This window comes from Juglans microcarpa x Juglans regia, chromosome 2S, assembly GCF_004785595.1.
Source record: "Juglans microcarpa x Juglans regia isolate MS1-56 chromosome 2S, Jm3101_v1.0, whole genome shotgun sequence".
NCBI lineage: Eukaryota > Viridiplantae > Streptophyta > Magnoliopsida > Fagales > Juglandaceae > Juglans > Juglans microcarpa x Juglans regia.
Window position 1 is genome coordinate 8,202,995 of NC_054597.1, and position 27,970 is coordinate 8,230,964.

Genomic DNA, 27,970 nt, shown 5'->3' on the forward strand with positions numbered 1-27,970 from the left:
CATCTCTCGCCACTTCGCACATTGCACAATCTCGCATTTCTTAAACCACCAATAAGAAGCACAATGATTTGCTCTTCAAGCTCTTTATTTCTTATTGTTTGCAAGATTGACATTTTAGTTGTGCAAAACTAAAGTCAATGGAATCAAAAACAAATATTCCTGAGACAAAGGGGAGAACCACAACGAACCTGAGACGTCGAGAACCCTTGAGTATTTAACTTGGGAGCTCAAGAACTCATTTTAAAAATTTTGAAAAGCCTCAACAATGTATCTTACAATTTCATCCTATGGTGAGAATAGCATCTCATTTGTCTGTCTACAAATTCTGAAACTCTAGTTTACATCCTTTTTTCCTGAGAGACACTTGCGCTCTGATCTATTAATGTGACACAGACACAGGCAACCGGGGCTTGCCTCCTAAACTTCATGATTAGGGGGGGGGGGGGGGGGGGGGGGGGGGGGGGGGGGGGGGGGGGGGGGAACTTTGGGCATCTTAACTGCTTTGGGAATCATGGCAGGCTGAGACCACACCTCGGCCATAGTGGTCCCCGAGATCAATCACAGAACCTCGTGAGCTTTTCCATAATACCTGTTTATGAAAGGAGCCTGCAAGGCCAAAATTTTGCAGTTATAATTATGAGGAAGACATGGCTTACTTCATATTAAGCAAGGGGTCCACTTCAAAAAACTTAAAGAAAATAAGGATGATTAAGAAACAAAACCTCAGTCGCCTAAATCCATATCCGAAAAGGCCAATGCAGAAAAGATGTAAACAAGTCCTACTCTTAAGCTTTGTCTCTAATCTCAGAGTACATACTAAGACAATGCATCGAGGAACAATAACTTGCAAGACTTTCAGATTCTTGATATCGATAGTCAAATATAAGGTCTCTTATAAAATCATGCTTGAACTTTTCTTTCTATTCTTTTTATGACATTGAACCTCACCAAGGTAAGATCCTTTGAACCCACGCCAGGAGAGTAAACCCGGATATACAACCCCACCCACCAGAACCATATATCAGACAATCCATGAAACTGGTAGAACCAAGGAGTACAGCTTAACTATGTTGCACCATGACCGGTAAAAGTCATGCTCAACTTGTCACAGCATACGTCACAAAAATTGAAGCAAATAATTAGAAAGAGTCCAAGTTTGAGAAATGAATGAACTTTTGCACTCCCAACAAAGGTTAACTCTGCTTTTCTGTTCTAAATACTTAAGGGTTTGATAAGTTTCTGTAAAGGGGAAATCTTCCTTGATCAGAAAATTGAATCCTTCACTGTATCCTTTGGAGTTAATAAAAATTCAAATGACCAATCCAACCATTCAACAAATAACTTAGCAAATGGCAAACTGCAAACTTTTTTTTTTTTTTTTTTTTATCAGACTTTTACTAAATGACGACTAGTAATAACTCATAATTTTGACAAGTCATATACAACTCAGCTTTCTTTTTCAGATTGAACTTTCAAGCCCATTAACACTTCAAAACTTCAGAGTCAATGTGGCCATAAACTGATTTGACCACAAGAAGTTGTAAACAATCAGAGTTAATATCAAAGACTAACCCTACATGCTTTGTCAGCATGCAATATGCGTATATGCAGATCAACTATTCATAACCTAGGAAATACAAATCAAAATCCTATCCGAGTAATTATTAGTATTTAAAACCTAAGATATTGCAAGTTGAATAAAAAATGCCTTGGTGCGTGGGGAGGGGGACGTTATTATAAAAACTCCAACATGTGGTACACCCGAGTTATTTGTAAAGCAGTGATTTCCAAAGATTTACCTTAACATTTGATACGTCAGGTGAATCTGGTGTTTGCACAGGGTAGAACTTGTAAAACCTCATATTCTCAAACGCCGCCTTAGTTTCCTCACTCATCTCTTCACACGCTTTTTTCCGAGCTTCCCTTGCCTATGAAAGAAGAAATTAGCAAACCTGCTCAAATATGTAAGCTCTTGAAAATGACACTTACAACCATATCTGCCCAAGTACCTACCTCTCGATTAGCTTTCTTCGCCTCTCGAACTTTCTCCTTAACAAACTCCTGAAAAAGAGGGGGATCAACTCCTGCGTTGGCTTCTACAGATAGAAAAACTACAAATTACTTGCATATCCATTGTTGTTTTACCTTGAAGGCATCCTTCTGATCTTCAGACAATTCCTCTTCCTGGATTAGCTTGTCTGTGAATTCCTACAAATTATAGCTGCAATTTAGTACAATATCCGCCTTTTTCCCCTTCTCCAATCCTGTTTCTTATTACCCTTTTCAATTTTTTGTTCTTTCCTCTTTTGGGTGGTAAATTTGACAGAACTGACAGGTGACTGCAAGACCTCATCTTCCACAAGTTGGGACAATCCCATCCTCAGTTCAGATATTTCACATTAGAGTTCAATAATGCAATAACAAGTAGCAAGTTACATGAACAAACACGTATCAAAAAATGACTGCCATAGAAAACAAATTCAAGGAGAAAGTTTGAAGATCAATTGATTAAACGGGCAAATCCATCAAATGGCATAATAATTGCAGTAATTAACACATAGGACTCAATAACCATAGCCAAATAAAGTGAGAAGACCACGGAACTATAAATTCACAACTGCATTTTAGTATCTAATACAAGAAAAATATTGAAAATTGATTCAGTACCTCAAGCTCATCTAACTCCCAATCAAATTCACAGAAAACCTGCAGAGACAGAAAGAGAAGTCAATTAACACAAGATTTAGGAGTCCATCTTCCATTATTATTCCAACTCCATTGAGCATCATAGAGTGGATGTATAACAAAAGTTTGGATTACTCGGATGAACTTAAATCCATCTATATCCAAATAAATACAAGCATCATTATTTAAACATCACATTTTGTAAGCATCATTATTTTACCATCACATTTCATAACCTACCGGCTTTTGTTCTGCTGGAAATATTATTTGAACCTCAGTGCTTTGCTCCAATTCATCTTCCTTTAAGGGCTGGTAAATATCTGCCAAAAGAATTAGTTAGATTACATACTGGCAAAGTAACAAACGTGGCAACAGAGTTTAAGTCTTCCCCAAGATGCTTCAGGAACTGTCTATAGGGTTTCGTAAAGCAAAAAGAAAAATCAAGAGAGTTTTTACAGCTTTACGTTTTTAAAGCCAGTTATAAAGCCATTGGTCGTCCAGTCAATAAGGATAAAGAGGGAGCTCATTGTCTTGTATTCTTTGGTAAGTGGCGATAAAGTTAATGTTGAGCAGAAATTTAGACGGTAGAGGTTTGAGAACTAACAAGGCAAGCAGTACTCGTATTTCTTGACACGGTCTAATTTCAAGTGTTTCAAAGCAGCCCTGCACAAACAATTCATAAACAGAAGGAATAGTAGGGGTTATTATCTTGTTCGAAACAGGAATTAAAATTAAATCCATTAGCAGAGATCATACTTTTCTCAGATTAAAATTGTGTATGATGCAGAAAAAATCATAAATAACAAAGACTACACCAGTGGGAATCCGATACACTAACAACCTCTATAGGGGGCAAATTGAAGCCACTAGCAAACTATAGGGACCGATAACGGATTTAACACTTAGTGAGATTTCATGCTTTTCCTCTTTTTCATTCTTTCTTTCTTCCTGCCAACTTACTTCACCACCCCCCCCCCCCCCCCAGCCCCGCCTTCCCCCCATAGGTGTTGCTAACCCTATTGAGGGCTTCAAATGAACTTTTTTGGGGCTGCAAGGGGAGGAGAGGAACTTCCACTTGGTAAGCTGGCCCAAGGTGTGTTCCCCATTTTCCAAAGGCGGTTTGGGTATACGAAGAATGACCACATTCAATAGCACTTTATTGGGGAAGTGGCTATGGCACTATGCAAATGATAGAGGAAGTCTTTAGAAGGAGGCATGGACTTGAAGTATGGTAGTTGATGGGTTGATTGGAGCTCCAAAGAGGTGAATGGGAGTTACAGTATTTGGTTATGGAAGAATATTAAAAAAAAAAAAAAAAGATTTGGCAGAATTTTTCCCAACACATCATATATAAGGTGAGGTACGGAACAAGGATAAAATTCTAGGACGATGTATTGTGTGGCGACCAACCCCTTTCTCAGATCTATTTGGCATAGCTAAGGAGAATAATGAATCAATGGCAGACACCTTTTTTGTTATCAGTGCATTGATGGCACACAACTTAAGACTATCAAATGGATTTTTTCCCTCAATGAGAAGTGAGGTTTTTTCGAGTGGCACAGGATTGGGAGGTTGCTTCACTACCGCCTTTTATGCTAAGGGTATATTCTATACGACTAGGACTGGGATGGAAAGATTTTTTTTTTTTTTTTTTTTTTGGATAAAGTAAAAAAAAAAAAAAAAAAAGGAGATGCGGTGGAGTATATTGAAGAGAGGGATGTTTCAAATAAAGTCCTTTTATAAGGCACAAATCCCTTATGACGCCATTACTTTTTTTCAGTCCCTTATCACCATTACATTTTCATAAAAGACCATTTGGAGGAGCAAGGTCCTAATGAGAGCCGCCTTCTTTACATGGACGACTGCACTCAGTAAAATCCTTCCTTAAGAAATTGTCTTGTCATGGTGGTAGATCTTTTAGCCTGTTGGTGGGAGGTATAGTGAGAGATTGTGGAAGATGATCCCAACTTACTTGATGTTAGAGGGAAAGAAATGACTGTAGTTTCATTGACACCCAAAGAGAATCAAGACTTTTGTAGGCTTTCCTTTTTTATCTGCTAACCTATGCACCTCTAGCCTAACTTTGCAGGATTTCCTTACTGTTTCCAATTTTTCGCACCAGCTGTATTTGTTGTATAGCCTCCAGTGTATGTCAATTATAGGTTGTTCTCTTTCATTGATTATTAATAAAAATTATATAAAAAAATTAACCACAACCAAACTTCTTCTCAGCCTTCTCAAACCCTTAAATTTTATCTAAGAACTTTAACAAACCCACTATCAATTACAATCTAAAACCAAAAAAGGTTCAGATTTGTTTCTTTGGACTTCTCAACCCCAGGACAACACCCTTGACTATAGCTTTCCTTCTTAATTTCAATTCTAAGCCCTCTTGTATATACCCAAAATCCAAATATTTTTCACCTATTTGAGCCCTAAACCTAGCACACAGCCACAAATCCCTCAATTATCTGTTCTCTAAAATTTCTACAATCTCTACTACTTTTCTTGCAAAGCTTCCTTCCAAATAAATGAAATTCCACATTTTCCTTCCCACAAGTATAAACCTAGAGCCACAACCCGCCTAATTTGTGTTCTGATAAAATAGGAACAGCCCACCTATATCAACGGTAGGAAACTGCTAATCTACAAATTTAAGGGGCATCAACAATGAAGGGAGAAAGAATGTAAATGGTACCTTCCTCAATTGCAGGTAAAAAATATATGAGGATATAAATATATATATATATATATATGTATGTATGTCTTTTTGTATAGAGAAAGCGGAAGAGAGAGAATGCAATGGCATAGTACCTTCTTTGAGTACATCTCAATATAAATATTTGAGTGTGCAGTTTATCAACTTGGCTGCCTCTGTAGAAGAATTAAAATGTGTAATGACATCAGGAATCTGAAGACTTTGGAAGACAGCCATAAGAGATAATCCATAAAATCAGTTGAAATAACAGCAATATATTCAGTACCTGTTCTCAAGAGGAATATAAGGAACCCAGTCCATTTTCATTTGTTTCATTGGAACAATTTCTTCAGCCTCTCTCTGAACCGAGTTAATCCCAATCTTATCAGAAGGAGGGAAGGGAGATACAACCTGTGAAACAAGGAAAAAAAACCATTCATTTTTTTAATCAACAAGAAGCCAAATCAATTAAAGAGCAAGAAAGTGGAAATACTTATTGCAACATGAATAATTATTTACTAGCATCCACTGTAATAACTATTCGATAAAATCCTTTGTTGCCTACAGTATAATTAATAAGATATAAGAAGAGCAATTATTGAGAAATCAAAACACATGATTGCACCAGAGTAGTAAGAAAATAAAAAGAAAACACATGATTGCACCAGAGTAGTAAGAAAATAAAAAGAATATACATCTTTAAGAAAAAATGGCAGTCTTCAGAATATTATAAGAATAAATGAAAAGCTCTAATGGTGTGACAGTCCAGAATCAACATTATTGGAAACCTAAATAACCACGTGACAATTCAAGTTAATATACAAACTGTATCACTCATTTTAGGTATTAGATGTTTAACACTTACAATTGATAAAACAGACAGATATGATAAAAAAACGGAAGAAGATTCTCAGTAAAGTTTCACCCAAAAATAGCATCAACAGGAGAAACCCAAATATATCATGTTGCACAAATTACCTGCATACTTGGATAGCGCCTTTTGTGCTTTTTAATGAAATTTTAAATACTTATCCAAAAAATATATATTAGAATTTTTAGCCTTTTAGTATAAGACAATATAACTATTGTGAGTTAATATGCCCAAACAAAAACTCTAAATTGTGCATCTTGGATGCAGTAACCCAAAGCTTCAAGTGAAATTTACAGCAACACAATCCATGATAGAGAAGACTCAAGCATCAAAGAACAGCAACTGTATGATTTAAAGCAGCTGCAAAATTACAACCCCTAACGGACTAACTTCCACAGATTAACTTTATATACATTGATCATTACCTATATCACCTAGATAGGTGATTTCATATAATCTTAGTTTCAAATGAATGTGCAAAAGCAACAATACAGAATAACTTACAGCCACTATAACAGGTATGCAGATAACTTTGCTATCACCCTTGAAAAAGACCAATTGAGCTGCAGTAACGTAAAATGATGTGAGAATAGAATGTGAAGCGGAAATTAGAAATAATTGAAGTCTAGAATCTTGGTGACTGAAATGTAATCAGATATAATTCACATGAAATAAAAAATGTTCTCTCAGTAAATTTATTAAGTAATCCAAGTCAGTAAGACACTCACGTTCTGTACAACCAAAGAGATAAACTTTCTTCCCATGTAGCTTCCCCCTTCTTCAAATGCATCCTGACCACAATTAGATCATTTCTCTAAGAACTAATCATTCCAGTAAGCCTTTAGACTAATGAAAACGTAAGTTGTTACTTACTTCTAGATTTGAGAAATTCCACTTGAATTGGTAGACTGAGTCCAATTGATCCCACTGATACATTTTTTTGGTATTATATAAGCCAAAAAACGACAACAACAAGAACCTAACATGAGATAATCAAAAGATTTATCCAACCTCTGTCCCAACTGGGAATGCTTCCTTCCATAGGTCTTCCTGCATAAGCAAGACAGAAACAAAGCATAATAGCTTCAGATATGTGCGTCTCATTGTGGAGACATTACAGTGAATTTTTCGCTAAGCAAAACAAAAACATAAAGCAAGACTGCAAGAGTGATGCTGTGTGATAAACTATACTTTGCCATAGCAATGCTTAGCAAAGCTATGATTCAAAATCTGCTCACAGTAAAAGTTAATAAAGGAAAATTATATAAATATAACATGTTTCTATGTGAATTCTTCTTCTTCTTTTTTTGTCTTAAACTGCTTGAAATCCTAATCGAGCTAAACAGTCCACTCAGCGGAGCTCCATGCAAGTACTTAGGTTAACTCAGCCAAGTGTTCATATATTCTTCGAAAATAGAATTGGCATGATACATTAACATTCTTCTACTTATTGAATTTCTTCAGCAACCAAATGGAGACAATCAAAATTGTGTTTCGCATCGTCAGCCTAAATAACGCAGATAAGAATTTTTTTTTTTTTTTTTTTTTTTTAGAAGTAAAATGAAAACGCAGAAAAGAAATTTTATGATAACACTAATAACAATAACAATAATAATCACAACTCAGTCATACATTGCAAAGATACCACGAGGAGCTTCAAGAATCGGAGTAAATCATACAATGCTAATGCAATTCGTATCCAAACGAAAATAGCTTGTTTCCACGAATCAAAACGACAACCAACCAATCCAACATACAGAGACAAATTCAATCGAGTTTGCATGCGATAACTAGGAAAGTGAGGTATACCAAGTTGCGCTCATCCTCGAAGTACTCGGGCTCGGAATCGGGTTTGGTGGCCTTGACCCGCTTAGCCCTAGAAGCTGCTTTCTTGGACTTCTGGGGACTCTCGTGCGAAGGCTTGGCTTCTTCCTTCTGACTCGCCTTCCTCTTTGCACCTTTCCTCATTGTTATTCGCAGCTCACACAGAAAGAGATACAAAATGGAGAGAGATATAGAGATTGAAGGAACAGAGATAAACAGATTTGGGGCTTTGATTCGGAAGCGGTGGATCCAGATTTTGGAAATATGAAACTCAGACAATTACAAATTTAGAAGCAGATATTATATATAATTATATACATACACACGCGCATGTATATTTATATGGATGTGTGTATATATGAGAGGATTTGTGCGTGAAATAAACGCGGATGGTCCGAATTTGAAGAGAGTGAGAGAGGCGCGGAAATGTATAGGTATAGGGTTTAGAGACTGTGACCGGAATTATTCAAATTTCCCGACAAAAAAATAAAATAAAATAAAATAATAATAATACTAAATAATTCAACGGCGGCAAAGAACAAGGTTACAAGAGTGAAAACGAACGGTAAAATATATGTAATTTGTACCTAAGACTTCGAATCTTCGATGTGCTCTTCTTTCGAGGAAATGACATATTTATCCCTAATGAAAACGTTTGAGTTTTGCTATTTATTAGCAGCTTGATACTGATTTTCACGTAGAGGTGTAATTTGACACTGATTACATTCAAATAATTTTTGTTATAAAAAGAATTATCGAAATTTAAATTTTTAACGTCACCGATACTCAAAACAATTTTTTCATATATTAAAAAAAATAAAACAAAGGAAATTAAATAGCATAATTCATTGAGAATTTTTTTTTCTTTTTTCGAAAGTGAATATCAACCCAAATAAAAACCAACATTTCTGAACCTGAAACCCATTCAGCTTTTCAATTGTCTTCTAAGGGTACGTTTGGTTATCAAATTCACCTCAACTCATCATTACAATTTTTTCAAATCCCAACATAAAATATAATAAACAATTCAACTTTTTCAAATTTTAAAATAATAATAATATCAAAAAATAATATTTTAACAATATTTTATTATCACAACTCAACTCAACTCAACTCACTTTAACATCTAAACACACCCTAAGTTTAATTACTTGCTTTAACGTATCGTTTGAATATTACGAATATTTTAAAATATTTATAAATAATAATGAAATAATTTATAAGAGAACTGCTTCTGACCGGAGACACCTATAATATGTATTTATCGGAGACCAATAGAAAAGTGACACGTAAGGCTTCCTTAATTGTGATAGTGGGGACGCATACAGGGGATCCATGTGTTTCTCCTTCCCGATCGAGTCTCCTCTCTCTCCTTCGAACTCGATCTGCTCTCTCTCATTTGATAGCTCACGGAAGTCTCTCCCTCTCTCTACTTCAAGACACCCAGATTCACGAATACAGGTAGACTCTCCCTCTCTCTCCTTCGATCGACTCTCCCTCTCTCTTAGATCGATCGACTCCCCCTCTCTCTTCTTCTTCTTCTTCTTCTTCTTCTTCTCTCTCTCTCTCTCGACTTCGATCTCTCTCCATCGATATGCCTCATGAAAACCTCTGTCGGATTTCGTGTTATTTGATCAAGAACTAAATCGATGGTCAGTCCTGGACCGATTTCGCTTACACTTCACCGTCGATTACAAGATTTCGCTTACATTTCACCGTCGACGGATTACAAGAACTCACCTATTGGGGTGTTAATGTTATACCATTATTTCATTCCCATCTCTTTTTGTAATCCCTAATTTTTTGTAATCCCTAATTTCTAATTGTGTGTGTTTTGTTGTAGGATTTTTGAGATTTTTGGCTTTGATTTCTCAGTTTCTACACAATGATGAACCAAGCATTTCACATGGTCAGTGTTTTTTTTATTGCATTTCATTTTCCAAACAAATTGCTATTATGGGAATTTTTTAGGGACTGAATCCTATATTGATTACATTGTTTTATGTTGGGATGAAGGATTTTGGGTGGAGTTCACATAGTGATGATGTTGAGATACTAACGACTAGAAAATGTTCGGAAGGTGTAAATGAAACTATTGAGAATGAAACCGTGAAAGAATAATGTGATGTGAATGTAGGAGATTGCGTGAATTTGGGAGACATTAACGATAATAGAGTGAATGTGGAAGATGGAGATGGACATAGAGTCAATTTCAATTCCACTTCTAGTAGTGGAGTTTTTGAACCGTGCATTGGGAAAGAATTTGATGAAGTTAAGGACGTCCAAGCATTTACAAGGCGTATGCAAGACGAAAATGTTTTGCAATGAGGACCAACCATATGCAATTATCGAGAGGGGAAAAAAATTAATTGGAATTCACTATATTTGTACAAGGAAGGGATTTAGGCGTGAAAGTTTCAAACAAAAAGAAAGATAAATTCCCAAACCCACTGAAACAAAGATTGGGTGTAAAGCTATAATGTGTATAAAAAAAGATGATGAAATGTGGATAGTATGCAAGTTCGTGCCTGAACGCAATCATGAGCTACTCACACCAATAAGTACCAATATGCTTCGTGGATATAGAAGAGTAACACGCGTGCAAAAAAATCTCATTCTCACTTTGAATAAGTCTGGTGTACCGACAAGGAAGATAATGTCGGTGCTAAGCGAAGAAGCAGGTAGTGATTTTAACATTGGTTGTATTGGAAAGGACGTAGAAAATTATTTGGGAAATAAAAGAAGGAAATTGTTTGAAGAGGGAGATGCACAAATGTTGTATGCATACTTTCTTGAACAACAGTATAAAGAACCTGGATTTGTGTATTCCATGCAAGTCGATGAGAATGAGTGTATAGGAAGCTGTTTTTGGGCAGATGCAAGATCAAGGTTTGTATATCAATATTCGGAGATGTTGTCACGTTTGATGCGACGTACTTGACAAATGTTTATAAGATGCCATTTGTGTCGTTCTCAGGAGTTAATCATCATCACCAAACCATAATGTTTGGTTGTGCGTTGTTAGTCAATAAGACAGTTGAATCTTATATATGGTTATTGAGAACATAGTAGGAAGCAATGCTTGGGCATGCCCTTCAACCATTATTACTAATGATGACAAAGATATGGCCAAGGTCATTGCAAAAGTACTCCTAAATACAACTCACCGATTATGCTTGTGGCATATTTTACAAAAAATTTCAAAACATTTGACACATGTCTATAACAAGTTTCCAGACTTTCAAAAAGAGTTCCATCATTGTATCTATGATACAAGAACATCTAATGAGTTCGAGGAGGAATGGGTTACCATACCAATGAAGTATGGTCTAGTAGGTAATGATTGGCTGCAAAATCTTTACAACTGATAGGAGAAGTGGGTTCCGGCTTGCTTGTGAACTACATTTTGTGCCAGTATGTCAACCACACAAAGGAGCGAGAGCATGAATAAAATTTTCAAGGATTATGTGTGATCGAGCACGATAGTGAGTGACTTTGTGCATCAGTACAAGAAAGCCTTAGATGCACGCTATTTTAATGAGAAAGAGAAGGATGTGAGAAAGAAATCGACTAAGCCGGTTTTGAAAACATATTGGAAAATTGAAGAAGAGGCAACCAAAGTATATACAAGGAAGTCATTCAGTATCTTTCAAGATGAGCCATTCAATTGCCAACAGTACAAAGCAACAAAAGTTCAAACTGAGGGTGAAAGTAAGATGTACGAGGTGGCACCTAAGGGCAAGGACAAACGTATTTATTATGTGATTGTGGACCATAGAGAAGCAATATCAATATGTATATGTCATATGTTTAAGTTTCTGGGTATTCTTTGTAGGTATATCCTATGTGTCTTCATGAAGAAATCAAACTTGGATAGTTTACCACATCAGTATGTTCTTGAAAGATGGACCATCAACGCTAAGAGTCAAGCTATTCATGAAATACCAAATTCTGATGTCCAAGTTTCGACACATGAAGATCCGATAATGCGAAAAAGTCATTTGATGATGCAGTTTTAAGATATTGCAGAACTTGGCTCACAATCAAGATTTAAAATGGGCCACCTTTCTCTTGCGTTGGACAAGGTACCCAAGGAGTTGCTTTTGATGGATACTATTGAAGAACAAAATTTAGAAGTCGGAGACATGTCACGTAATGAATCCCCTATGTTAAGATCACAAGTAATATCAAATTTCTCACAAACTTTACAAGATCCTCAAAGGGTGCCAAAGAAAGGAAGACCAAAATCTTTGAGAACAAAGAACCCGAGAGAGACTGCATCAGCGAATGAAAGGCGTTGTAGCATTTGTAAGATTGAGGGTCATACCAAGAACAACTGTCCTTTGTTGGGATATAGTACAAAGATCCTTTTTTCCTTATGCTTTAATTTAATAACTTTATTTTTATGTTTTTTTTTTTGTCTTTCATGTAGGAATGTTGGAAATATAAATGATAACATATTACAAAGTGTGAATGTTGAACAAAAAACATGAGATTGGTGTTTAACTTGGGCATACAACTTCTTTGCATGGAATGTGATGGTACTCTTATTGGCAAAACTGATTTTTTTTTAATGTTACAGCCTATAGAGATAGTTTCATGTTGGTTAGTTTCATGTTTGGAAAATTATTCTTTATTTGTAATTTGATGATTTTTTTGCTCTCACAAGTGTAATTCACTGTTGATTACAGGTCTGGAAATTCACTGATTCACCAGCCCCATTCCTCTGAAAATTCAACCATTAGTGGTGGCGTCTTGGCCAGTGCTGCTGCTGTTGGAATTACACTTCAATCCTATGATGTTTTGTTTTGTCTCTTTTTGTTTAAGTTTTTTGTTTAGCAACTATACCAAGAAATGCCAAAACTTATTTGATTTTTTTTTAATGTTTCAGTTTTTTTAATGTTTCTTAATGTTACTTAGATGTTTGGGACCAAGAAATGCCAAATACAGAGCAACAGTGTTGTCCTTAATAGAGAAACTCATCTATAAAAACCTATGTGAAGACTATGGTCACCATCATTGTCTGCTTTTAAAATTCTGTATTCATGGGGAGAACTTGCTTGTTATAGGCTAATAGAAAATTCCAAAAGATGAAGATGATCCATTTAATTGCTAGAAACATGTTGAAGCTTGCTAGAAGTTCATCGCAAAGACACATAAATGTCGATACTCTGCGCAGCATTGTTCCTGGGTGTGAGGAGATGGATGTTGAAATTCTGTGCTTAAAGACTCGGGAGCATATCATAAAATTACAATTGCAAGTTCATGTCCTCAGAGGCCTCACAAATTTTTATGGGGCTTTTTGTCGTGGTTTCCTTTAATGGCATCCAAGTTTCTTTGTTTAAACATGTTTTAATCCCTTCTAATACCAGTCATGTAAGGCATGCTATATCCTGGTTCCTTTCTCTACTTAGACAGTTGGTTCTGAACTTGAATCAAAATCTGAAAACAAATTGCTTGAACCCATTTGAGCTTGTTTGTGATCTTCCCCTCAGCCAAAATCCCCCTGTTTTTGTACTTCAATCTTTTATTCTAGCAAAATATTTGCTCGTGATTATTAAATTGAAAATTCATGAGCAGAACTTTCTGTAATCATAATAATTACACAAATTAAGTAACAACTAGTCAAAGACAAATAGTAACATTAATTTTATAAACCAAATGTTCTTACTACATGATTAATAAAGGGTCATCTTACATATAAATCAATTGTCCTTACTACATGATTATCGTTCAAAAGTTAAAACAATTACAACACAAAGCAAAACAATACAAAACCATGACAAGAATAAAACTTTTAATGTTTCCTTGTACTTCTTTTCCATAACTTTGAATTTTGCTTCTTCAGCGAACTTACGTTCTTGATTAATCCTGTCGTTCCTTCTTTGAGCTAACTCCAATGTCCATTTCAAAATCAAGCCATTGAAAAAAACTGCACTGTTTGTCCATCTTATACTTTGGACAATTGAAAAACCGTCTGCCAAAACTAGTATCTTTCGCAGAAATCCATAGATTTGATGGAATCCCACAGTGACAAAGTGGTCTCTCCAATCAATCTTCATATCTTGAAGTCCAAAAACTTGAATTAGCACTTCTGTTAAACTTGAACGGCAAGAACAACGAGCATATCAAAACAGTTAGTTGAAAATTAAACAAGACCAAGAAAGTAAGGTGGAAACTAGCCTTTTTTACAACCTTTGATGACCTAATTTTAGTCCAAACATTGTACGAAAATAGTCTAAACAGTCACATGAAAATAGTCCAAACATAGTCCAAACAGACTGAAAGGAGTAATAAAATTACATTTACAAACAACTACTTTACAGTTTGCTCTCACTTTCTACACATTAAATGTGGTGCTAAGATATAACAACCACATTAATACCACGGAAAAAACCAGCAGCATTAATCCAAATATCATTGATGAAATGCATAGATTTAATGTCAACTTGATTCACCCCTTCACCCCACTAAGATCCCAACTCAGATTTCTATCCATCTAAATGACTTCAGATTTCTATCCCAACTCAGATTTATATTTTTATCCAATTCAGATTTCTATCCAAATTTATTCAACTCAGATTTCTTTCCAAGATTTCAATCCAACTAAGATTTCTATCCATCAAAATGACTTTATATTTCTATCCATCTAAATGACTTCAAATTTCTATCCCAACTAAGATTTCTATCCAAATCTATCAAACTCAAATTTCTATCCAAAATTTATATCCAAATCTATCCAACTCAGATTTCACTACTTATCTTCATTATTCGGTGGATTCAAGGATTTTGGGTTAGGGTTTTGAAGTTTTTTCAAGCAAGCAATGAAAAAATCCTACAAAATTAAACTTCCAAAAATTAGTGATTTCTGAAAAATAAAATCATGAGAGAGACGGAGATGGAGTAATAAAAAAACTCTACCTTGACGTCTTTTTTGCAGGTCTTGAAAGAGGCAGCATGACCCTAAGTTTCGGATCGAGATAGTAGAGAGAATCTAGGTGAGGGCTTTGTCTTTCGAGAGGGAGCAGAGGTTTCGATACACATCTGGGTGGCTTCGATGAGAGTAGAAAGAGAGGGAGCAGAGGTTTTGTGAGCAGAGAGAGTGAGAGAGCAAAGAGAGAGGTGGAGGGGAGGCTCAAGAGAGGGAGGGTTTTGTGAACAGAGAGTGAGAGAGCAGAGAGAGGTGGAGGGCAGGCTCGAGAGATGGAGGGTTTGGTTTTCTGAACAGAGAGAGTGAGAGGGCAGAAAGAGAGGGAGGGGAGGCTCGAGAGAGGGAGGCAAGACGTAGATCCCCTGTATCGAAGAGTGTAATTTGAATAATGTGTTGCTTACGTGTCACCTCTCTATTAGTTTCTGATAACAACAAATTATAGGTGCATCCTGCCAGAAGTTATTCTCAATTTATAAACAATAGTAAAATAATAGTGAGTAATTTGTAAATAGTAATGAAACATTTTGAAAATATTGTAGAGCAGTTGTGATTCCAAATAGGTTCTAAGAAACTTTTTGGCAGCAATTGAGGTTGAAATAGAGGCGATAGGCGATTGATGGCATTGGCTTAAATGTTATATCAGTTAGAAGACATTTGCTTAGCAGCTTTAGACAATAAGAGGCACAAATTTCTCAATCTGTCTCACCAGTTAAGTAAATTAGATCTTTCTTTTGAAAGAGAAAAAAGAAAACTAAGAGTAGAGTAACAATGGCGTGGAGAACTCAATGAATATCACAACACAAACATTACAACATGTAAAAAAAAATTAAAAAAAAAAAGGAAAAAAATGAAATGTAATGATTCCAATTCCATAATCTATTAACTCGTAGACTCGTAATTGAGAAAAGGCCATCATGAAGGCTCTTTTGTTAATTGAAGTAAAGTTCATTAATGCTAGGATGTCCAGAAGAACTGTTCGATTTGTGGCTATCATTGACGATCTTCTCTCCACATTGTTGGACAATTGAATATTCAAATGTAATTTTCATAAAAAGAAGCACAAAACTCTTGGCAAAAAGAGGCGGCAAACTTTGCAACAGTGTGTGGGGCTAATGCGCTAGTCAAAATGAGGTGATGTTTCATGGAGAAGTGGAGCTAGACACTAGGGAACTCCCTGTGGGGGGTGCATGTGGTAGGGTAGTGGGCTGTAGTTAGGTGTAAATTTGAAGTTGATAGTCCTTAGAAGAAAGACAAGAAAAATCTGAAGGGCGAAAAAAAAAAAAAAACACATTTTCATATCATACCTAAAAAACCAACCAGCATCTAATTATAATTTGTTGGTATCAAAAGAAGATAGAAATTCGAGATGATAAGGGGGTGCGTGACAGCCACACGTGTTGGTGGTGGCACATGGCAAACACGCATTGAGTGATGGATGATGTCAGGACAGTGGTCATGATGGATAAAAATTGGGCGGCCCTACCAATGGTAGGATGAAGAATGCTATTCGGAAGTCTTTAACTTATCACACCCTGCATACCCTCCATGTATATGAAATATCAATTTTGCCCTCATTTAAATTAAATCATTTGATTTCATATTCCTTTATTTCTCCACCAAAAACTAGCTCTAAGAGAGAGAGCATGCGAGGCTTCCAAATGTTCTCCTAAGGCTCTTCAAGATCAACAGCAACCAGCTTGACGGAAACCGACTCGAGAAAGAGCCTTCATCTAGGGCTTTTCACATTTGACGAAAACTAGCTCGAGAGAGAGCTACTCATAGGCTTCAGAATCTTCATCTAGGGTTTCTCTCTCACCACGCTATCCCTCTCTCTCTCTCTCATAGCTTATCTCTATTTTTTTGTCTGAAATCATGCATGTGATTAGGAATTGGATCAGCGATTTAGAACTAGTTTTTGTTTGGGTGTATGATTATGAATTGTTTGTGATTTAGAGCTAGTTTGTGAAAAAAAATTGTGTGAATTTTGTGTTGATACTCTGGTTTTGGGTTGAATTTTGTGAATTTTGTATTGAATTTTGTGTTGAATCCTTCAGTTTTGTGTTGAAATTGGGTAGAGATGTTGGTTTCTCGAGCAATGATGCAACAACTATACGATTGTATTCTAATGCCACCAATAACTTCGAAATTGTTGTAGCCTAATTTTAATGGATTATTGCAATATCCATGTCAATGTTTACTCGCACAAGTAATTATGAATTCACATGTACCTCGATCACTAATATTCGCCATTAGCCTTTGATCCTAAACATTGTAATATGGAAAAAATGTATTTGGAGGAGCTAACAACTTGTTCAAAATAGTTCTGGAGATCAATAGGTTGTTTTCAAGTGGTATTTCCTCCCTTAAGCATTCGTATATGCTTTCAAAGTCTATGAGAAACTCATCTTAGAGGGTTGTTTGATTATTACGAATTGGATATGTGATTTAGAGCTTATTTGTGAAAAAAAGTATGTGAATTTCGTGTTGATGTTTTGGTTTTGTGTTGAAATGGGATAGAGATGCTGGAATGAGATAATCATGCTGTAGTGGTGAATTTTCTTAATCTGACTTCATTTTAGCTATGAATTTTCGGGGGGTGTTAGAGATGATTTAACTTCATATTAGCTATACTGTAATAGGGGAGTTAGTTGTGATGCTTTGACTTCATGTTAACTATGCTGTAATTTCTGCATATAATTCACTGAAATTGATTTGTCAATTGACAACCCATTTATATTGACAAACCATTATAGATATAAAATATTGATCACTCCTAACTATATAGATCCAGAATACTAGCTTCCAAACCCAAAATACTAGCCATAGTTGCTATGTGTTATCTGTTTTCAACAAATTGGCATCTTACAAAAAATTGGTTCATATCATGTAGAGGTCTAGTGGTTGTTTTAGTTAAGTATGGCATCTTCACAATCATTAGCTATAACTGATGGGTTTTGATTGACGTACCCCTATGTTGGTGCGATTTGAGATTCCACTCCAAACATCGCACACACCAAAAAAAAAAAAAAAAAAAAAATATGTGGTGACAATTATTTGCTTGCCCAAAATATAATACGATAATTTCTCGCATTATTATATATAAAAATGTGAATATGTTGATATGTGAATATTTAATGTTAATTAAATTGTTGCTTTCAAAGGATTCTGAAATGCAATTTTTTATGTGGGTAAATGATACTAATGATAGAGAAGCCGAACTCACAAATAGAATGAAAGAAACCTTGGAGAGAGAGCTTTATGTTTAGGGAGGATGAAGTCTTGAAGAGAGAACTTCAAGTTTAGAAAATTGAAGATAAATTCTTGAAAAGAGAATTAGAAGTTCAGAACAATGAGGATAAACTGATACAGATGACGAACGATATTGAAAATAAGTATGATAATCTTTGAAGACAAGGGGTGAAAAATAGGTGTGCACGGCTATATTTATGCACATATTGGGGATTGTCCATTATAATCAACTTGTTATTTTCAACCACTTTGGAGCAAATGGTGACCCCGGTGAAAAAGGCATTCATTCATGATTATCTCCATCGCTGGAGAAAGCACTAGTGTAGAATATTAGGCTTATATTGTACTAAACAGTTTCAGACAATCATTTGATTAGGCTTATAGTGTACTTTTGTATTACTTTTTTAAAAGATCCACTCTTAAATATTGTGAATGAGATGTTGTGTAATGCAAGACTGTGTTTTACCTTCTACTTTGTGAATAAGATGTTGGATAATATTTTGTAAAAGATCCACTTTTTGAGATTGTGTAATACTATGTCAATCACCTTGCAGAGACTCTTCACGTGAACACCATCAAGATTTTTTTTTCCTTCATTTTAGGCACTTTGTTGTGCAATACATAATAAGAACATCAAATAACCAAATAAATTGGAGAAACTGATGTTCATACAAGTGATGTTCATATATGGTATTCAAACCTTGCACCTTCAATCCTTAAAAACAACCATATAACTATTCATAACTACTCTTACCCTTTGCGTCAAAGCTAAACCATTGGCAGCCACCAAAACTAGACAAAAATGTTGTACAAAGCTAAACAATTATCTCAAAACAGCCATCAAAGGCATCAAAGCTAAACAATTGTCTAGACTCTAGTGGATGTTGTACATTTTTCCTACAGATATGGAGGAAAAAAATTATTAGTAAGAAATATAAAAGCATAAAAAACATATTAGAAAAACATACCATATAATTGTGGTAACTTGAGTTGGAGGGGTTCGTAGCATATTATTTGATTTACTTACTTTGAGAGACTAGTAGAAATTAACGATGGGTGTCAATATAACAAAATGTTACATTAGTAATTCCAGTAAATTAAAAATCATATATAAAATGGTAAACATTTTGTTTCTTATTGTTATTTTTCTTTTTTTTAATGATCTTCTTAACTATGAAAACTTTGTGTCGCATTGGCGGCCTCCCTTTACCTCTCACAATATTTGGACTGAGGGCTTTTTTACCTTCTCTACAATCGCATCAGTGGTATTTCTTTATTTTATAGGCCTTGGTTCATACATTGTGGCACAACATTGGTCTTTCACATCAAGTAAATAGTACACAATATTATTGTACTGCTCCTCATTAGTAGCATGTCATGGCCTTTCTGATCTCTAATCACCAATTTCTCATCCTTTTATCTATTATGATTCTCTACCTTCAACACTTAAGGTAATAATGAAAACATATACAAAGGCCAATCATGCCCATATTTCGTGTGCAAGAAGGTTCTATTGAATAATAAAAAATAAAATCTCTTCAATTTTTCTAACAAAGCAAAGAAACTGAAAAGGTGCAATGAAATGGGAGGAAATGACCACACTTGACATATTGGAAAAATCTCTTATTTTCAAACAAATTTTAATTCAAGACAAAATTCAACGAATAATGAAAAGATCCTATTTCCATGGTGTATAATTTGAATAGCATTTTTTTTATGAAAACACCTATTCCTTTTGAAGAATTTAAATGTTTGTATAAGGAAAAAATCAAAGAGAAAAAAAGAAAGTAGCGGAAGAAATAAATTGAGTTTTCAATGATTTCATTATGGGTATCAAGCAGTTCTTATATACACATAACTATCTCCCATGTGGCAGTGTATACATACTAACTAATTTGAGTTGCATCATCTAATACACCCCTTCAAGATGGAGCTGTCAAATTATGAATGCCCATCTTGTTTAATAAGGCAGCAAAGACTACATAAGGGTTTGGTGAAAATGTCATTGAGCTGGTTCTTAGAAGAAACATGAAGTATTCTAATAATCCCATCTTGAGTCTTATCCAGAACCAAGTGATAATCGATTTCAATGTGCTTGATTCTTTCATGAAATATTTGATTTGCGGCAATATGTAATGTAACTTGATTGTCACAAAAAAGTAAAGCTAGTTAGGGATGAGAAATGCCAAGTCAGTGAATAAAGAAATCAACCGTGTGATTTCACAGCAGGTGACTGTCGTGGCTCGATATTCAGATTCTCCAAAGCTTTATTGTTTGCTTCTTGCATTTCCAAGAAACTAGTGAATCTCCAATGAAAACACAATATTCGGTCAATGACTTGCGGGAATCTGGGCAACCAGCCCAATCTAAATCACAAAAAACTTTGAGATTAAGCTCAGAGGGAGTAGAATAGAAAACACATTGTCCTATGGTACCTTTGATGTATCGAAACACCTTATAGGTAGCATCCAGACGAGGCTTCCAATGCTAGTCCATGAATTGGCTGAGAACTTGTGCAGAATAAGCAAGGTCTGGTCAAGTAATTGCCAAATAAAGAAGACAGTCAAACTAATCTTTTATACACAATAGGATCATCAAGAAGAGAATCATCAGTTTTGGTCAATTTAATTTTTTGATCCATGGGAGAGAAAGTAGGTCGAGCACCAAGCATGCCTGAATCAGTAAGTATGTCAAGAGCATACTTTCTCTGACAAACAAAAATACCATGAGAAGATCTAATAACTTCCAGCCCCAAGAAGTACTTAAGGGAACCTAGATCTTTGATGTGAAACTTTTCATCAAGAAACGCCTTCAATGAATTTACATTATCAACATCATTGCTTGCAATGGTAATGTCATCAATATAGACTAAAAGAGCAGTAAAAGAAGAAACACTACTTTTAGTAAATAATGAATAATCTGACCGATATTGGACATAGCCAAGGCTAATGATAGAATCTGATAGCTTTGCTAACCATTGTCTTGAAGCTTACTTCAACCCATAAAAAGAATTTGTTAAATTTGCAAACTTTATTCTCCCCCTTTTTTACCAAAACCAGATGGAATTTGCATTTAAACTTCTTCATGAAGACCCCCATGGAGGAAAGCATTATTAATATCCAATTGAAAAAATTGTCATTGTTTAATTGCAGCAAGTGCTAGGAGACATCTCACACTAGACATTTTAGCCACAGGGGAAAATGTCTCAAGGTAGTCTAGGCCCTTTTGTTGAGTGTAGCTTTTGGCTACTAAACGAGCTTTGTATCGCTCTATGGAGCCATTGGAACAATATTTGATACGATACACCCGTTTACAACCAATGTGAGTCTTACCAGTAGGTAAATTTGTGATAGTCCATGTATTATTGGCCTCAAGTGTCTGTATTTCAGATCTAATAGCCTCAAACTAATGAGGATCTTTAACAACTTGAGAAAAGATTTGAGGTTCACTTTGAGAAGATATGGCAGCAATAAAGAACTTATGAGAAGGAGAGAATCGATCATATGGGAGAAAATTAGAAAAAGGGTGAGAGGTAGAACTTGCTTGTTGCTGAGAAGGAATGTCCAAGGAGATGGGAAAGGACAAGAAGATATGACAATGATAATTCTGCAGGTAAGTAGGTGGCTGTCTATTTCTCAAAGATCTTTTGGGAGCAGGAGCAGAAATAGTTGTAGGAAGAGAACTAAAAGAATCAATATGAATAGAATCAGTAATGACATTAGACAAAATAAAAGAATCAGTAGTGGTAGTAGGTAAAGAAGAATTGGAAGAGAAATGAAACACATTTTCATGAAATATCACATCTTGAGAGATAAATACGGAATGAGATTCCATGTCATAAAGCTTATAAGCTTTAACACCAAAAGGGTATCCTATGAAAACACATGCTCTAGCTCTAGGATCAAACTTGTATCTGTTATGGGTCAATGTGAAAGCATAACAAAGACAGCAAAATAATCTCAAATGATTATAATTGGGAGGAACAAAGAACAAAACTTCATAGGGCGATTTGTTGGAAAGTAAGGGAGTAGGAATACGATTAATAAATAAGCAGCAGTCAATACACAATTACCCCAAAATTTAAGGCCTCGTTTTTTCACAAAACTTCTCAACTCATCTCATCTAATCGTTACAACTTTTCTAAATTCTCATACAAAATAAAATAAACAATTCAATTTTTTTAAATCCCAAAACAAAAATAATATTAAAAAAATATATATTCTAACTATATTTTATTCAAATCTCAACTTTCATCTCAACTCATTTCATTTCATCTCATCTACAAAAATAAACGAGACCTTAGAGGTAAATTGACTTGAAACTTAAGGGCTTTAGCAACATTGAGTATATGTTGATGTTTTCTTTCCACAACTCCAATTTTTTGAAGAGTTTCAACACAAGATTTTTTATGTAACACATTTAGATTGGAAAAAGGAAGAAAGATTAAACTCAAGACCATTATCAGTTTTTATTTTTTTAATCTAGGATTGAATTGAGTATGAATTATGTTGAAGAAAGAGATTAATAACGAAGGTGCATCAGATTTTTGTTTCATGAGATATATCCATGTGCCTCTCGAGAAATCACCAACTATGATTAAGAAATATTTTGAACCGTCTAAAGAAGGGACTAAGAAGAGTCCCCAAATATCACAGTGAACAAGATAAAAGTAATGTTGAGAAACTGTTTGACTAGGAACAAATGGTAATCTTTGCTGTTTGGACAAAGGACAAATGATACAAAGATGATTATTATTATCAGAAGTACGGGTAAAAAATTGTGTAACAAATTCAATCTAGCTGGTGATAAATGACCTAATCTATAGTGCCATAAATGGTCATCTGAAAGAGGTATACAATTGAAATTGTAAGAAAAGATTGAGACAGAAGGAAAAGAATCCTAAGCCTAAATACTTGAGGTGAAAAAAATTATGCAGCAGATAGTATAGACCATCTAGTTCTTCACCCAGTCCAATCATTTTCCAAGAGGATAGGTCCTAAATGAGACAGTGTTTAGACAGAAATATGAGACAACAAGATATACTATGTGTCAATTTTCTTGTAGAAAGAAGGTTGAAGTTAAAGCTTGGAACACAAAGGACATTAGATTGAATTTCCATTAGGCAATTTGACTATGGTATTGCCTACATAATCAAATTTCGTGAAAAATGAAGTGGAACAAAAAATACGGTAGGTGGCACCAGTGCCAATGATCTACGGGATATCAACAAATTTGGTTGAGAATATAGAAGAAATGTGTAGAAGATAAAACTGAATTATTTGTATCTTGAATGCTAAAGGTTGAAAACATTGAATTTATACCTAAGAAATTTAGCAAATATTGATTGGTAGATGATTGAAAACTACCTACTTGGTTAATGGAAGAAGGAATCTCAGTTAATGATTGTTGTTTCAAGAAACTTATTAGTTTTTGGCATTGATCAAGAGCTGCTGGTAGTTGTTCTTGAGAAATGAGGGTCCGTACATTAACATGGTTGGCTGATGGAATTCTTGGCTTGTTATTGCGATACCTAGGTGGTAACCATGAAGCTTGTAGCACTTGTCTACCATGTGTTCAGAAATCTTTCAATGAGTACATATGGGCTTGTCTTTTCGACGAAAATATGGTTTGCCACCATTATTTAGTGTAGTAGTCAAGAAAGCAGTAGTTTTAGAATTTGAAGAATGGTTGATGGTGATTTCTCTCTGTCTTTCTTCTTGTATCACCAAAGAGAATACTTTATTTAAGGGTGGTAGGGGATCTAACAACAAGATTTGAGCCCTCACTTTGGAAAATAAATCATTCAGTCCCATTAAAAACTGCATCACATATCCACGTTGTTGGTGGTCAAACAAAATCTTGTGGATTCAACAAGTGTATGTTCCACAAGAACATCTAAGTAAGGGTTCGTAATTTTCTAACTCATCCCCAAAACCCTTCAATTCAGTAAGATAATCACTAACAGAGAGCTGGCCTTGAGAAAAATTCTAGATTTCTTTTCGAAGTTGGAAAACTTGTGGTCCATTATAGTGAGAAAATCGATCATTCAACTCATCCTAGATTTCCTTCGCAATTCTCATGAACAGCACACTATTAGCTATGTTCTCTGAAAGAGAATTCAAGAACCACGCTATGATCATATTGTTGCAACAATGTCATGCAGCACAAAGAGGATCAAACAAAAGAGGCTTTTGGATACTTCCATCAATAAAACCCATTTTATTCCTGGCACTAAGAGCTACAATCATGAACAACTCCAAGAATGGTAATTATCTCTCATTAATGGTTGAGAAACCAGCATACACTCATGGTTTTCTCCATTATGGAGAAAATAAGGATTGAGTAATCCTCAACAGAGGAAGTTGTAAAGGAAGAAATTGACATAATGATGACGATAATAGAACCAATTCTCACATGAATTGCTCTCATACCATTAAGAATTTCAGTGTTTGTATAATGAAAAAATCATAGAGAAAAAGAGAAAGATTGGAAAAAAGAAACTGAATTTTTGATAATTTCATTATGGGTATCAAGCAGCTCTTATATACTCAGTTGTACACAACTATATTAGATAACTATCTGCCACATGGTAGTGTATACATACTAACTAATTTGAGTTACATTGTCAAATACCTTTGGTAACCCTATTATCCATGAGACTATATATGACTTGACATATCAGGCAACTCAACATTACTCAGTTGAGCTGTTTTTTTAAAAAAAAGGAAAAAAATTTTGAACTATTTTTGTGGAAAAATTCGATAGTTTTTTTGGTGAAAAATCTTAATAGCATTTAATGAAAAAATCTCTCCCCTTTCAAATCTAGCATTACACAGATTGGGGTGAGAAAGAGAGAGGTGATTAACTTGGTTGCAAAGGAGAAATGATGTTCTTTTGAAAGTTGAAAATGAGAGAAACAACTTGATTGCAGAAAACTTGGTTGCAAAAAGGAAGAAGTGAGGGAGGAATGTGGTTTCCTTGTACGAGAAAGGAAAAAGTATGGCTTCGTTTGCAATTCTTTTTTTTTTTTTTTTTTTTTTTTTTTATACATGTTAGCAGAGAGGTGTGCTCTACTTAATGGGGCTTCCCTGTAGTAGAATTGATGGCATGATAGTGTGGTGATTTGTAGACCAAAAACTCTACATCTTTAACATTTAAAGGCTTGAAAAAAATATGAAGAAAACTAGAGAAGAAAAGGTAAAAGAAGAAAATAAAGAAAGTGAAGATATAACGCGACTAAAACACTTTGGAAGAAGAGTAAGGGTTGAGAATGAGACTTGGAGAGTGAGTTGAGATAAGATGAGTTGATATGAAATGAGTTGAGATGAGATTTGTATAGTGAGTTAAGATGAAATGAGTTTAGATGAAATGAGTTTAGATAAAAGTTAAGAGAATTCCTTATGACCGGTCGGGCTGGTTTTAGTCAAATAACAACCTCCTAATCACATAACAACACCTAGGACTTCTACCACACTTATCCTGAACCAACATTACATCAGAAATTCTCTATCTCTCTTCGCGATTTCCCTCTCTCCATTCTCTCCCCCATGGACTCAGACGATTTGGTTTCCATTCTCTCCCACGGAATCCTCTCCTCTACGACGACCGCCCTCACCACCACCACGAAGGCCCCTCTCTCCGTCGTCGCATGAGGAACTCGAGCCCCCCTCTCCGCCACAATCCCTTCCCTCTTAATTGATTCTCGCACCGAAGTCACCCTCTCCGCCACTCTCCTCACTACTAGCCTCTAATCGTGACCCTCCTAGTGCCGCCGACAAGATTCTTTACCTAGTGCCGCCACCGATATCTTTATGGCATCAACCCAATGCCACCGAGATTGCGAGTTTGCGATGGGTTTCACTGTGATTTTGAGCTTATTCTCTATACTTGATGATCTGAGATTGCAGGTTTGAGATGTGTTTCACTGTGATTTTGAATGGATTATGCTTTGATTGTGGGTTGATTTTGATTTGATTGTGGATTTTGGTTTGATAGGGTTTTGATGAAGAGGAGATGGAGATGATCGACGGAGATGGGGGAGATCGACAATAGAGATACGTCGGACTGAGATGCTTGCATCAGCATCGGACTAAGGGCAGTGCACAGAGAGCAGCGACGAAGAGAAGGGCAGAGGACGGTGCAAATGAGAAACGAGCTAGCACATACGAATTGATTCTCTATGGTGGAGTGTAATTCTCTTAGAGTGTTTTTTCCTACTTGGCTTGAGATAAATGGAGTGATGTTTTTGTGGGATTTGCAGTCCGACCGTTGTGAAGCGATTCTCGAAAGTTAAATAAAATATTGTTAGAATATTATTTTTAATATTAATATTATTTTAGAATTTAAAATTTTTGAATTGTTTATTATATTTTGTTTGAAATTTTGAAAAAGTTATAATGATTAGATGAAATAAGATGAGATCAACTCTGAATCCAAATGGGGCAATCTCAATATATCTTAGTATATCTGTAAATAGTACGGTTTCGTTAGGATACTTAGAATATTTTAGTATATCTATGAATAGTGAGATTGTTTGTAAATAGTAGTGAAATGATTTGAATTTGGATGTCTATTGAGTTTTAGGAAATGAGAAAAAAAATTGAATTAAAATATTATTAAATATAATATCTTAATATTATTCTTCTTTTGAGATTTGAAAAAGTTGAATTATTTTTTATATTTTGTTTGAAAGTTTAGGAAAGTTGTAATGATTAAATGAAAAAGTTAAATATTTGAAATTGAAAAGTATTTTATTTTTTAGTATGTTTGGAAATGAAATATTTTAGAATATATAAAAATATTTGAGAACACTCTTGTACACAAACGAGACCTATATTCTATTTTCCTTGTTGAGGTTTTGAAAAGTAGAGATAACTTGCCGGACATCTTTCTCTAGAACAAATTCCTAAAGAGCCATCATGTGAACTTGAGTAAAAGCTATGATGGTATAGATGCTTATCCCAAAAGTGGGGAGGGGGCACGTGCCGTGTAAACCATATGAGTGGTCATGAATAAATTGTCCCAACATATATATATATATATATATATATATAAGCAATTTTTGTGCAAGTGGAGCGGATAATAGCATCAAAGTAGACATAGAAGTGGCCTCCGCAGTCGGGGAGCGAGATGAGGGAATAATATTCAAGAAAATACTTACATTTTGAAGGTATTAGGCATTGAGTGTTCAGTGTTGGTCGATCAAATGTAAGATATGTGTAAGCTGATGAGACGAATTGCCGTTGATATGGGAGGGTTGGGTGCAATGGAAGGAATCCAAAGTGTTGGAACTATATATATACATGTAGATTGATGATCCATTACCAATTTGGAAGCAACTTCCCTTATATAAGAGACGTGTGAATAAGACGATGATTCCTTTACAAAGCTTGTAGTTGAGATACTTTTTATTGAAGTACCAACTTGGCCAAGGAATTGCCCAAGCCAACGTGCAACAAACAAAAAGTTCATCACCAAGCAATCCTACTCCAACAACAAACATGGGGCATGGGAGAAAACTCAATCTACATCTCAAATAAGAGTAATGGTACTACTTTACCTCCTTGATTGACACTATGTTATCACGTGTCTTATTAAATTTAAAAATACATATTCAAAATAAAACCTTATACATTTGTGATGTTAATTTTTTTAATGAGCCACGCGGTATTGCTTTGTAGTGTCACATTAAGAGGGCAAAGTGAATGGTATA

General features: G+C 35.2%; 2 protein-coding genes across 2 annotated transcripts; one reads left to right on the forward strand and one right to left on the reverse strand.

Moving 5' to 3' along the window:
- Nucleotides 1-196: 196 nt before the first annotated feature.
- On the reverse strand, nt 197-8,537 carry LOC121251845 (protein HEAT INTOLERANT 4-like). Its single transcript, XM_041151231.1, is given in 16 exon segments — nt 197-445; nt 481-606; nt 1,800-1,928; nt 2,014-2,061; nt 2,146-2,208; nt 2,668-2,706; nt 2,926-3,005; nt 3,290-3,348; nt 5,500-5,559; nt 5,670-5,794; nt 6,759-6,817; nt 6,983-7,024; nt 7,027-7,045; nt 7,128-7,181; nt 7,266-7,304; nt 8,064-8,537. Coding segments are annotated over 15 exon segments (1,023 nt in total). The 5' UTR covers nt 8,223-8,537; the 3' UTR covers nt 197-445; nt 481-558.
- A 2,880-nt stretch (nt 8,538-11,417) lies between these two features.
- LOC121253322 (protein FAR1-RELATED SEQUENCE 5-like) lies at nt 11,418-12,097 on the forward strand. Its single transcript, XM_041153354.1, has 3 exons — nt 11,418-11,492; nt 11,585-11,796; nt 11,914-12,097. Exons 1-3 carry the CDS (start codon nt 11,418-11,420, stop codon nt 12,095-12,097), a joined length of 471 nt encoding a protein of 156 aa, XP_041009288.1.
- Nucleotides 12,098-27,970: the final 15,873 nt, after the last annotated feature.

What these genes read in the sequence shown, in the direction of transcription:
- LOC121253322 (XM_041153354.1), top strand. Translation starts at nt 11,418, where the DNA reads ATGATTGGCTGCAAAATCTTTACAACTGATAGGAGAAGTGGGTTCCGG. An exon ending in GTGAACTACATTTTGTGCCA is followed by an intron (nt 11,493 to 11,584) that starts GTATGTCAACCA and finishes TTTGTGCATCAG; the next exon opens with TACAAGAAAGCCTTAGATGC. An exon ending in ACTGAGGGTGAAAGTAAGAT is followed by an intron (nt 11,797 to 11,913) that starts GTACGAGGTGGC and finishes TATTCTTTGTAG; the next exon opens with GTATATCCTATGTGTCTTCA.